Source organism: Bos taurus, chromosome 13 (genome assembly GCF_002263795.3).
Source record: "Bos taurus isolate L1 Dominette 01449 registration number 42190680 breed Hereford chromosome 13, ARS-UCD2.0, whole genome shotgun sequence".
Lineage (NCBI taxonomy): Eukaryota > Metazoa > Chordata > Mammalia > Artiodactyla > Bovidae > Bos > Bos taurus.
Window position 1 is genome coordinate 47,486,881 of NC_037340.1, and position 13,570 is coordinate 47,500,450.

A 13,570-nucleotide genomic window follows, 5' to 3' on the forward strand; every position below is an offset into this window, starting at 1 on the left:
AACTGATTCACTTTGCTGGGCACTTGAAACTAACACAACATTGTAAATCAACTATATTCCAATAAAAGTTAATTTTAAAAAAGGGACACTACAGTGTATTAGAAATTTTATTGATTTGGATTTAAACAGACCTGTGACTTCAGAAGAGGCAGGAGCTTACTCTTTGAGTCTCAGTTAGCTTTCCTGTAACCTAGAGCTAAAATGGCAAAGTCACCATGAGGATTTGATAAACTATATTGAAATTTGACAAACGGTAAACTGCTCCGTCAATCTAAACTCAGTTGAGACTATACAGGAGTTCAAATAATGCTAATGTTCTTCATGGTTACCCTGAAAACCAGTTTGAGGCATTGGGAAATTTGTTCTGACTCTGACCTAAATTTCAATCTGACCTATTTTTTCCATCAACTTGATAGTGATACTTGGCTCTCTGAATGATACCTGGCTACTGAATATGAAGTCTACTGCTGAGAGGTCTGATGTGTTGAGGATAGTCAGAAAGCATGCCTCAGAGCCTAGAAGCAGTCCGACAAAGGGAGGCCAGAGGTCTAGAACAGTGAAATGCTCTCTTCTGGGCAGGGATACTTTTGAGGGACCCAGCACACTTGTGGGTAAAATCCGTTTTCTTCCTAGAGGTTTTAGTCATGTGGGTCAGTAGGAGAGAGATGCAAGGATGACCTTGGCCTTATACCATGTGGATCCCCATTCTGCCAGACCTGTTCTTTAGGATAGAGATTGGTTTCGTAAGGTCCAGAAAATAATATTACAGGTTTTGGGGGCTGTGGAGTCTCTACTGCAGCTCCTTAGTTCTGCTATTGTAGCACAAAAGAAACCCTGGATAACATGTAAACAAATAGTTACGGCTGTGTTCTCATAAAAGTTTGTTTATAAAAACAGGCAGCTAACCTCAATGATGAGTTGCCATGCTAATAACTGAGCTACCAGCTAGGGCAGTGTTGCCCTGCTTTGGGTGCCCGTGAGTTTAGTAACAGCAACAAAATACTGGCAGCCGGCCTGACCATTATCAGCCCCTGTTCTAGAATCAAAACATTTCTAGCTGGTGAGCAGTATCCTAAGTTGAGTGTAATCTGTAAAATTTTTAAATATTGTCTTCCTTTGATTGTCTTGAAGTAGTCATTTTTCCCTTCTGACTGCCTATCTGAACAACTGGTTTTATTCCCTTGGGCAATGGATTTGTGCCCTGGTTAGCTGTTGCCAGGAAATTAGCAAAGGACCATATGACACAGCTAAAGGAAATGACTAGGACAAAGATAAATTGTGATTCATTTTGCCCTTTCTCTTCCTTCCTTCTCAAACTAGGATTCTGCATGTTTGTGCTGAGTCTGGTCAAGAAGCATTATCGATTGCAGTTCTACATGGTAAGGGTAGTGTCAAAATATGTCAGTGTCAAAACTCTTGATAGAGGTGAAATTCTGTGGAAACTCCACAGGCCTCTCATCCTTTCTGTGATAAATCAGAACTTTGGAATGTAGTCTGTTCTTGTGCATCTGAAACCTGGAGGGTGAAAGAGGCATCCCCTGTGAAGTTCGGTGGCTTCTTATCCACCTAGACCTAATCACTGTTATATACCCTAAGCAGTGTCTCCCGTCTGGATCTGAGTGTGGCCTCTAGGTAAGGCTCTAGGTGAAGCTTTAGACATTGACCATAGATACCCTACCTGCTGTATTGCTCCCTCAACTTAAAAACACCCCCTCTCTGAGCGTCCTAATCTCTCTGTAAATACTTACTAAGAAAACAAGAAGTACCCAGGCTTTTTGGAGCATAAAAGGACTAACTAGTGGGCCACATGCACCCTCCTCTTGTTGGGAACTGTAGCTGGGAAACATAGTTCTTCTCGAGGCCTGTTCTGTAGCTTTTCATTTCCAATAAGACAGATACAGAAACAGATATCTTTCCTACCTGTTTCTCAACAATTTTCTGTTTGGTATTAGCTGTTATTTGAAGTTCCTTTCAAGGTAAACTGATGGGTAAAGTTTATCCTTTATCTTCTTTTGCAGTTTGGCTGGACCCATGTAACATTACTGATTGTTGTAACACAGTCACATCTTGTTATCCACAACCTATTTGAAGGAATGATCTGGTGAGTGATGGTAGTGAGGGGCATTTTTCCTATTATTTTGTGAGTGTTCTTATGTATAGGACTGAGAAACCCCAGTTGCTAAGTTGGCAGTTCTCACCTGAGCACATCAGCGGCCCCTGCAGGCCTAGTTACAACACGGATTGCTGGGCCCCACTTTTGGTTTTCTGCCTCAGTAGCTATGGGGTGAAGCCTGAGAACTCCATTTCTAGTACATTCCCAGGTGATGCTCATGCTGCTGGTCAGGACCTACACTTGAAGAACCACTGTTCTAAACCAACAGGTATAGGGATATTTAAAGAGTCCAGGACAGTGCAACTGTACGGCAACGAATATGAAAATCTAGAAGAAAAAAATCATTTCCTGGCAAGAGGACACTGAGTAAAAGTCACAAAGAAGAAAACTTGAACAGATCAGTAATTATAAAAGAGCTTTGAAAAGTCCATAAGAATCCACACCTGGAAAAAATGACCAGTGATAGCAGCTGAGTATTTATTTATTTACTTACGACTGCACACAGGCTTTCTCTAGTTTTGGCGAGTCTTATCTAACCCTAGTATTAAAGCTGATAAAAACACAGGGAGAAACAAGAATGATAAACTGATTTTTTTTTTGTTGTTCATGATTATAGCTATACCATTCTAAGTAAACTATAGCAAATAGAATCTGGCAATGTGTCAAAAGAATAATATACTTAGTATATTTTATTCTGCAAATGTGATGATTTCAGCAAGAAATCTATCACCATTGATAGAAATCAGTAGGTTGACTGAAGAAGCTATGCTTTTAGTGAAAATGTGAAGACATATCCCAGTGTGTAAAGCCTCTTGATGAGGGTGAAAGAGGAGGGTGAAAAAGCTGGCTTAAAACTCAGTATTCAAAAAACTAAGATCATGGCATCCAGTCTCATCACTTCATGGCAAATAGATGGAGAAAAAATGGAAACAATGACAGACTTACTTTTTTTGGGCTCCAGAATGACTGTAGACCGTGACTGCAGCCATGAAATTAAAAGACATTTGTTTCTTGGAAGAAAAGCTGTGACAAACCTAGACAGCATATTAAAAAGCAGAGACATCACTTTACCAACAACGGTCTGTGTAGTCAAAGCTATAGTTTTTCCAGTAGTCATGTATGGATGTGAGAGTTGGACCATAAAGAAGGATGAGCACTGAAGAATTGATAACTTTTGAACTGTGGTTCTGGAGAAGACTCTTGAGAGTCCCTTGGACAACAAGGAGATCAAACCAGATTTCCTAAAGGAAATTAACTCTGAGTATTCATTGGAAGGATGATGCTGAAGCTGAAGCCACTTGATGCGAAGAGCCAACTCATTAGAAAAGACCCTGATGCTGGGATAGATTGAGGACAGGAGGAGAAGGGGGTGACAGAGAATGAAATGGTTGGATGGCATCACTGACTCAATGGACATGAGTTTGAGCAAACTCCAGGAGATAGTGAAGGACAGGAAAGCCTAGCATGTTGCAGTCGCAAAGAGTTGGTCATGACTTAGCCACTGGACAACAGCAGCAGAGATACTAAAGTACTGTGGTTAAGATCCCAGACCGTGCCTTTGTTTCCTGTTCTCAGAGTGAAGATGCTGTAATACCTACTGCCTGAGGAATAAATTGGTAAAAATATATAAAGAGCTTAGAACATGTAAAGACTAGCTCATCTAAATGTTAATATTGAGTTTTAAGCCGGTTTTTTCACTCTCTTCCTTCACCCTCATCAAGAGGTTCTTTAGAGGCTTAAGGCATTATCATGTTTAAAACAATGATAATGGCATACTGTGAGGGCATTATTATGTTTAAAACAATGGGAAGGCATACTCTTCCTCTCTTTCAGAGTGTTGTTAAGTAATTCCAAAGAGAGGCTCATGCTAAGTTCTCATCTTTAGGGCTAGACATACCACTTTGTTCTAGAGTGAATCATATTAAAATCTCTTATTATTGGTTTTTAGATGGAACCTTTAAGACTTGATTACAGTTGTAGAGCAGAGAATATGTGCTGGAAGCCTCAACAGAGGAAATAATAGAGGTGGTTGGGTGGATATAGGTGCTTTAAATCTCTCCCTTAACAAACAGGGAGTCAGAAAAATAAAGCCTGTAGTTGAGGGGCTGCTGTTAAGTCACTTCAGTTGTGTCAGACTCTGTGCAATCCCATAGATGGCATCCCACCAGTTTCCCCAGTCCCTGGGATTCTCCAGGCAAGAACACTGGAGTGGGTTGCCATTTCCTTCTCCAATGCATGAAAGTGAAAAGTGAAAGTGAAGTTGCTCAGTAGTGTCTGACTCTTAGTGACCCCATGGACTGCAGCCTACCAGGCTCCTCTGCCCATGGGATTTTCCAGGCAAGAGTACTGGAGTGGGGTGCCATTGCCTTCTCCGAGTTGAGGGGCTAGGATTTATGTATATTATGTTCAATTATAGAGGAAATTTTAAAAATTTTAAAAAGTGATTGTCAGAGAATAGAGAGTGAGGAGAAGAGAGATGGTACAAGTGTGGAAACTGTCCCCCCTTTTTTTTGTGGTAGGGATGATCAGACCACTAGCAGAAGGAGGCAGAGGAGAAATCTGGCCATATGCACTTACGTATCAAATCTTGGTCTTGCTGTCTGTGTAGTCCTGGGGGAAAGTTGGGCTCATTAGAGCTAGTAATAAACAGTAAAAAAAAAAAAAAAATCAATTATGAAATAGATAATAAATGTAACAGAATAATGGAGGTAACTACTAGAAGAAGAAGAGTCAGAGATGATTAAAAGTAGTTATTTTGGAGAATGGAGATAGGAATAGGGGAAAGAAGGACAATTTTTAATTTTTTCTTTTCTGTATACTTAAAAATTTTATATTACTTTGTAATGAAAAAAGAACATGACATTTTATATAGAATACCACCTCCATTTATTCAGTAGTCATTCAGTAAACATTCAAATGCTGCTGTGTGCCAGGTACTTGGTGGTGTTTTTTTTTTTTTATTTTAAACTTATTCCTTAATGGGTAATAAGTAGTATGTGGTTATTTTGGTACTGAAATTTATGAATAGCATTGTTTTGTGGACTTTGGCAGTATCATCTTGGTAGAGTTGATTCTTATTCTGGTTTAATTTCCTAGGTTCATTGTCCCCATTTCCTGTGTGATCTGTAATGACATCATGGCCTATATGTTTGGCTTCTTCTTTGGTCGGACCCCACTCATCAAGGTAAACGGATCACCCTAACATGCACCATTACCGTGAGGCGAGGGTAGTGCTTTCAAGTAGATCAGCTTGGGAGATAGAAGAGATCTGCATGGCATGTACATCTTCATGTCATCCTGGAGAAAGGCTAGTAATAAATTAGATTCAAGAGAAAAGCCAAAGGAAGACTTAACAATTACTCATGCAGAAAAAAATAAAGAGCTGATAGAGAAAGTATTTTATAGACTGTGTAGGTATACTTTTGGGACTTTGATCTGAATTTGAATGTTGTCATTTAATTAGTTTACTGTTTTATAATTAAATTATTTGACCAATTGAAACAGAAAGGACACTGAGGGCTCTCAGGCTATACAAGGAAACCAAGAATGGGGTATTTTAGAAAGTGAAGTGGTTAATTGAATGAGGTTTTTTAAATAGTAGAAAGACTTTAAACAATCATTATTCCCAAAGCCAGAATTATCAAAATGCATTTTGTTAAGAACTTGCTCTCTGTCCACAGCTGTCCCCGAAGAAGACCTGGGAAGGCTTCATTGGGGGCTTCTTTGCTACTGTGGTCTTTGGCCTTCTGGTAGGTAGTGGCTCCCAGCTGGGTGAGGGTTGGGTAGAGGCCTCCCACCCACCTTCAGAGCCCATCTCCCAAGGCCAAGGACTCTGTCCTGCTGAATGGTAGCCTTGCCCTATAGCAGGGCGTGAACATGGCAGGGCAGCATCAGCTGCCCTTTGTCTGCCAGGCTTCAAGCAGGGTCTTGGCAGTAGAGGAGCGGAGGCCAGGCACAACTTGTACTCCTCTCATGCTGACGAGGCCTGGTGACACTCAGGAGATGGCGTTCATGGTCAGGCTTTTGTTACTTTGTCTGAGAGTAAGAGGTGAGGTGGGACATGCCATTCTAACCCAGATTTTCTCCTGTGTGTGCCTTGCCTGGAGGTGAGTGATTTACCACCCCTTTCTAGGGCACCATTCCCTGCTTCTGACCTTCAAGTCAGTCTCTCCCCTTTTCAGAGTTGTCTAGCTGTCCTTCAGGACTCACTCGCCTATTTAGTGGTCTTCTGCTTCTTTCCTCTTGGTTGTCGCCCTCTTACTATACTGTTCCCCTCACCACTTGTAATTTCGAATGAAGAGATCCTGAGAAAAATGAACCATAGGTTCTCCAAATAGGACAAAACTTCTTATAGTTATTGCTCAGATTCCTTTAGGTCTTTCCTGGATTTATTCAGGACCTGGTTGTTTGAGCAAGTACAGGTGAGGCCTCAGTAGCCCGTAAGTCTCCTTTTCAGTTTTTTCCAGAATTCAGGTAAAATAACACATACGGTGAAACATGAACCTCTGAGTTAGTGCATAGCTTGCAATTAGGGTGCTAGGTACTGTGAGGAGCATGGCCTAAGCAGGTGGCTACTGCCCAGGCAAGATGGCTGGAACTTGTCTCCTTTGTCTGTCTGTTCTCATCCTCAGCTGTCCTATGTGATGTCTGGGTACAGATGTTTTGTCTGCCCTGTGGAGTACAACAATGATACCAACAGCTTCACTGTGGACTGTGAGCCCTCGGGCCTGTTTCGGCTGCAGGAATACAACATTCCTGGGGTGATCCAATCAATCATTGGCTGGGTATGTACCATTCACATGGGGCGAATGATCCTCGGCTGGTTAGTGACTACAGAGAGAGAGCCCCCTCTCCACCATTGCCTTCCCTCAAAAAACCTAGCTTCTCCCCTCCCCAAAGCTGTAAACCCCAGGATGGAAGAGAATTGCTTAAGTCAGTTCAGGGTGGGGACAGGAGGAGATGTTTCCTCCTACCTCAAATTATTAAGACCAGAGTTCTGAAAGTGTGCTTTTGGTTCCTGGGGCACCCTGAGATGCCTTGAGGGTATCTGTGAGATCACAGTTGTTTTCTTCATAACATAATGACATCATTTGCTTTTTCATTTTGTCATCATTTGCCATGGTGGTGCAAAAGCAGTGGTGGGTAAGCCTGCTGACACCTTGTATGAGTGGAGGCAGTGGCACCAAACTGGACTGTCATCGGATTCATTATGCCACACACTCACAAGAAGACCTATCCAGCTTATCTTAACAGTGTCTTTGATGAAATAGGAAAATTATTAACTTTATTAAATCTTGATCCTTGACTATACATCTCCTAATACTCTGGTGCCAAAATGGAAAGTATACATAAAATACTTCTGTTGAATGCTGCAGGACCGTGCTTACCCAAAGGAAGAGTTTGTGTGCACCTGTTTGAATTCTGAGCAGTACTGGCAGCTTTTTTATGGGGACATAAATTTTAATTGAAAAGAAATGAGAAACTGTAGGTTTTCATATAGGTTTTTGGCAGACATTTTTCTTGAAAAAGAAATTAAGTGAGATTTGTCACTTCCAGAAAACAACTGACAGTAACTGTTACCAATGATAAAATTTGGTTTTCAAGTAAAAATTAGAATTTTGGAGAGTATATACCTGCCACGTAAGTTTGATAACTTCTTAATACTTAAAAGACTTTTCTGATGGGATCTGTGGTGATTTTAACATATGACATTTTGACATTGTATGGCAAAATGTATCTACATATGGCAGGTTTATGTAACTCATAAACCAGTGTTTTTGAAATGGCCAGTGCATGGTGTTACACAGTCATGCATGGATAAAATGATCTATTCAAAGTGCAGTGCAGACCAATGGATTTTAATGTGAGAGTACAAAAAACTTATTGATAGAATTTCAATTCCACATTGCACCAACTTTTAGAAACCTATCACTTGTCAAGTTTTGGTGTAGTATCAGAAAAGAATCCCTGTAATTATCTGGAAAGACAGTGCTAAAATATCCCTTTTTTCAATGATGTATCCTTGTAGGACTGGATTTTCTTCATATACTTCAAACAAAACATATTGCTGTAGACTGAATGCATAATATGTTAATGTCCTTTGTTAAGCAGTGTATTAGAGATTTAGCAGAAACAGAACTCCTAAACCAGTCTTTTTTCTAATTTTGGGGAGGGGGGAGATATAGTTTCATAAAGAGGTGGTTTTTTTGTCTTTTTTTTTTTTTATAGTAACAAGTAATAAGCCTGGGCTTGCAGGCATCTGAACTGATTTCATTTGTTCTTTTTAGAAAACAGTCCGGATGTACCCCTTCCAGATTCACAGCATTGCCCTCTCTACTTTTGCCTCGCTCATCGGCCCCTTCGGAGGGTTCTTTGCTAGTGGATTCAAACGAGCCTTTAAAATCAAAGTAGGAAAACCCTTTTTGTTCCTCTCGTTGTCTCCCAGCCAGGCCCCTTTTCACCATCTCTGCCTTCCTCCTCCTGTCTCACCTCATCAACTACCACCCTCTTCAAAATACCAGGCTGTGAACCTTGACTGTTAGCGTGTGCTCTTCACCCATGCATGGAATTTAAGTAGGATAAAGGAAGATACATTGTTTCTAAGAAAATTCCGTGGTTGGATTTCAGTTTTATGATCATCTTTTATGTTAATCTTTCTTCAAAAGAGATATTTTATAATTTAATAAGATTGTATACTATAGCTTCAGCACCTGAATCAATACTTTTCACTTACTGTTGCCCTCAGCTATAGCATGCAGTAGCTATAGTAGGTGGACACTGAGGTGTGACCATAGACAAGGCTTTGACTTGGATGAAGCCAGGCTTACCAATCCTTTCCTTCCTCTAACAGGACTTTGCCAATACCATTCCTGGCCATGGAGGCATCATGGATCGCTTTGACTGCCAGTATCTGATGGCCACCTTTGTCAACGTGTATATTGCTAGTTTTATCAGGTATAGTACCTTTCCATCCGAACCAAGTTAGTGGATTTTAGAATTTCATCTGCTTCTCAGTTTGAGTGAAAAAATCCCAAATATGAATGCAGTTTTCAGTTGCTGTTAGTTATGGATTCTCTGAGGTCCCCTACCCTCCATTAGTAGAGAATCCAGTAAGGGAACCGCCGCTGAAATAATCAGGCCCTTCATGTTGCTTGGCTCCTGCTTTGCTCAGTGTTGTTCCTTCATCCTTTTGCAGGGGCCCAAACCCAAGTAAGCTGGTTCAGCAGTTCCTGACCTTGAGGCCAGATCAGCAACTCCATATCTTCAACACGCTCAAGTCTCACCTGACCGACAAGGGGATGCTGACAGCTGCCACAGAGGACAAGTAGGGGCCACCCAGGGCCAGGAGAGCAGAAATAGGACCGAGTGAGGGGCAGGGCTCCCAGGCAAGCCCAGCTGGACAAAGACAAGCTTCAACTCACTTTTTTTTTTTTAAAACCAGTGTTTCTATTTGTGGATTTAAAAAAAGAATCTGTGTATGCAGTCCGTATGCTTATGATTTGGGTTGTCAGTAACCTATAGCTTTGAGTTGGAAAGAAGTCAATTTTTGTTTTTAAAACCAAAGCTTTTAACATCCTGGAAGACAGTGTTGCCCGGCTCCGGAGTGCCTGCTTGGTGCTTCTAGCTCCTAAGCTGGGGCTTCCATTTCTGGGCCTGATCAGAGTGGACACTCATTCATCTATGTTTGTCTAGTTTAGGCCCCCCACCACCGACTGTCTTTGTAGCTGACCCCCAGCAGGGAAGAGGTACACAGCTTGGATGTCTTTACTACTGGAGTGCTTTTCCTGGCCTTCTCAATAATCCCTGCCTTGGAGCTACAGGAGGGTTGTCTTCTGAGGGAAGAAGGATGAAGGCTTATTAATCAGATAAGCATTCTGTTCATGAAATCCTGTGGACTGTGAGCTCTGCTTTTTGATATGGATTCACCTCACTTCATCACAGACTGAAGAAGGTTTCAGTTTTAATTTTTTTCAAAAGGCATGAAAAATTATAATAGTCTGGAAGAAAGCCACACTGTTCTATTTCAAGTGTATGCAGTAGGGTGCTGTAACTAGGTCTTTTCCCACAGGGTTTAGGCTCAAGTGGCTCCTGTAGGGCAGTTGGCTGACTGGGTCTTTTCAGGGATGATGCTGTTCACGTTTGTGCTATAGACTTGTTGCTGCTGAATCCTTTCTGGAGGCTTCCTCATTAGGCAGGGAGCAGAGGGCTTCTTGTTCACACACCCATGCCCTTGACCTGGCTGACCACCCATGTAGCTGCTGTGTTGTATATATTAATATATATACATATATATTACTCTTAAGGCAAGTGTATATCTGTGTGTGTGCTTTAAAAATCACTTATTTCTTACAGTGATTTCAATTGTACCATGACTTCTTCACTGAAACCACAAAGTCCTGCTTACAACTCTGCATAACCCAACCCAGAGGTTTGAAGCTTCTGAAGATTAAATGCTCACTTGTATAATGTGACCAGTTTAAATGTAGTTTGTATTTTACAGCGGGACCTTTTTCTTTTTAAATTGTGATTTATTTATTTTTTTCCTTTTAATTAGAAGAGTGAGGTTGACTTTTGGAATATACATTCTTTGTCAGGATAATAAGCAAAGGGGTAGAGGAGAGAGAGATTGGTGCCCAAATGTGTTTCATTATTCTGTGCCATGGTGGTTCTCATTGCCAAACGGAGGTGTAACAGCTTGTTTCAGCACCTTGGGCTGGCGCTGCTTTTCTTTGTGTTTATTGCAACCTTACTGTATCTGTGGACGCTCGCAGCCAGCCCAAATCACTGAGGTGTCCAGCACAGGCCAGACCCCTCTTGATGTCTCTGTTCACAGTCACTGTGTGACCTTCTACATGCAGCAGCTTCTTTCTTCTGAACTTTTATTTCCATTTCAGTAAATGGCTTTTCTTTTTTAAGTCTAAGGCCCCCTGCATGTGTTTTCAGTGCTGGCCATGTGACACTGGGCAGGACACATCACTCTGTGGGTTCTCATTTTCTGAGCTGTCGTCTAGTTCCCATATTCCATGATTCTGGCTGAGCAGGTGTACGTATCAGAGACTGCTTGCAGGTATTGAGTCATGTCCTGGGCACGCAAAAATTAAGCGCTTGCAGGCCTTTTCTAAATACTTTTCCTTAAAATGCTTGTCCTCTGCAATAAATCTTAGAGTGAAGTAGAGTAATGAATCTAGTTTTCTGAATGAAGAATGAACTTGGTTTCCCAAACCAAAGATAGAATGGCACTTCATCTGTCTCATGGTGCCCCACTGTGGGCAGATAGGTGGGTCCTTGGGGACAGGAAATCTCAGCTGGGACCTAGCAGCAGAGAGCCACCTTTGAATAGGGCCACCTTTGGGATCAGGGAGCCTGGCACATACCTGTGGACATGGCTGCTGATGAGGGTTCCAGGAAATGGCAGCTGGAAGCTCAACAGAGCTGCCATCCAGAGAGCCCGAGGGTCAGCTAGGATTTTGTTTTCTTCTGATTTCCCACATACTTCCTGGTGAAATAGGGGAATTTCGTAGGAAGTAGCCAGGAGACAGACACCACCTTGTGTCTACATAGCACATTGGTTTTCTTTCTCCCATTTATTGAAAATCTTTCTACTGAACAGACAAGTTTCCAGAGACTGTTGTAACACACAGCTGTGCACATCTTAATGAGTGGCATAACTTGCTCTAGATCCATTTTTTTGTGTGTGTGAGAAATAAAATGTGACAAATTGTATGCCCTCTCTTGTCATGAATTCAGTTTCTTCCCTGTATGGTTTTATGTTTCCCACTTGATTTTGTGCAGCCCTTATTTAGAGATTTTTGTTTTGTTTTCCAATTTGAATTCAATGCATTCTCACAATAGCTTTCTGAGTTATCTCAGGTGAAAGGCATGAGCACTTTGCTGATGAGGAAGCTGAAGGCTTGGGGAGAACTTGAAATTAGTAAGTTTGAAATCTAATGTCTCTTTCAGAAGGGGCAAAATGTAATTTTTAACCTTACACAGGTAGACTTTGAAACAATTTATGGTATTTTATTTTTTCCCCACTGAGCTTTTTATCCTGTAACTTATATTGTATAAGGAAATTCCAAAAATACAGTTGAATAGAGACTAAACAGACCCTTTGATTTGAGTGAACTAGTAGCTGAGTTAGCTGGAGACTGATTCGAATGGATCCTTAAGTTCAGATCCTCAGACTGTCAGTGAGACCCTACCAGGCTCAGGAGCATCCCTGACATTGCCGGGGGTCAGGGGTGTGTGACTGACTCAGGGCAAAGAACGTCCTTGCTTAGAAAACTGGAAAGCAGTGGCCTTGCTCCATAAGAAGCCTGCCCAAGGTTGGTTTCCAAGGAAGTAGATTTGCAGTATTCTAATAGATGTGGCACACCTGAAACTTCTTCTTGGGTCAGTGGTATCTTAGGCATCATTGCCTTTTGTTTTGGGAGTTACTCAAGTTGGGCCCACCTTTCTTGTGCATTGTGACTGTGTTGAGGAAAGGGGGGAGTGTGGAGGGGATAGTTTCCCTTAGGCCCAGGGTTCCTATTCTTCACAGTCAAGGTGGGAAGAAAAGGCTACGAGGAGGATGTCTAGGTGACTTGTGTACACATCACAAGACCACAAACCATGGGCCAACCTACTATGCTTCTCTGCAGCAGGGGCTCTGAAAGAGTGTCTGGAAAAAACCATCAGCTCTGAAGAGAGTTTGACTCTTGGGCACTATTCTGCCCTTGTCTTCGTCAAAACAAACTTCCTTTTCCCTTGATCACGCTCCATGCGGTTACCCTGCTTTTGCTTATTAAAGAGATTACCCACCCCACCACCTGACTTGTTTCCCCTTGTTGGATGGGGGCCTTGTGGCACAACCTATGCAGGGTGCTGAGCTTGGACCAAGTGGGGATAATGAGCCTAATTTAAGGCTCATCCAGGCCTACCTCCTCTTGGTCCTGGACCCTGCTTACCCACATTCCCTGCAGAAGATGGGCCCATTCTCAGCAAGGAGTGCAGTCGCAGCTGCTGACTGCCTATTTCTGTTTGAAGGTGGTTCCATCTTTCTGTTCCTCCCAGCACTGTCCCTTAACCGTTTCAGGTTGACCAGCAGTGACCTTACTCACCTGGGCTCTCAGGCATGCATCCAGAAGAGTGGGAGGGCAGGCCCAGGACAAGTCCATCACAGCAGCTGCTTACCATCCCTCCACAACCATGTTCCTGCTTCCTGTCATAATCATTACTTCATCAATTAACTGAAAGGAAGAGACTATCACTTAAACACAATGGGCCCTTGGGACTGGTCTTCATTCCACACTAACGCTCAGGAAACAGTCCAGTCAAGCCAGTGGTTCTAGGTCATTATTATTCTATCCGCTCAAGAACTTCATGGATTCCTCCTGTCAATGCCATTTCTTCAATGAAGAATGGTCTACTTCACACATATCCTCCCCCACTCCTCTGTCTGCATTCAGAAAACTAAAA

The 13,570-nt window shown here is 42.1% G+C and overlaps 1 protein-coding gene and 1 non-coding gene across 2 annotated transcripts in view; both read left to right on the forward strand.

Moving 5' to 3' along the window:
- The window catches only part of CDS2 (CDP-diacylglycerol synthase 2), a 56,917-nt gene extending 45,081 nt beyond the window's left edge, over positions 1-11,836 (forward strand). The window contains 8 exon segments of the mRNA NM_001078046.1: positions 1,321-1,379; positions 2,019-2,101; positions 5,210-5,297; positions 5,794-5,862; positions 6,745-6,897; positions 8,401-8,520; positions 8,964-9,067; positions 9,309-11,836. Of these exon segments, the coding sequence (NP_001071514.1) occupies positions 1,321-1,379; positions 2,019-2,101; positions 5,210-5,297; positions 5,794-5,862; positions 6,745-6,897; positions 8,401-8,520; positions 8,964-9,067; positions 9,309-9,441 (809 nt within the window). The 3' untranslated portion in view covers positions 9,442-11,836.
- LOC112449391 (small nucleolar RNA U6-53/MBII-28) lies at positions 906-1,011 on the forward strand. Its single transcript, XR_003037964.1, has one exon. It is a non-coding gene; the product is annotated as a small nucleolar RNA U6-53/MBII-28 (small nucleolar RNA).
- Positions 11,837-13,570: the final 1,734 nt, after the last annotated feature.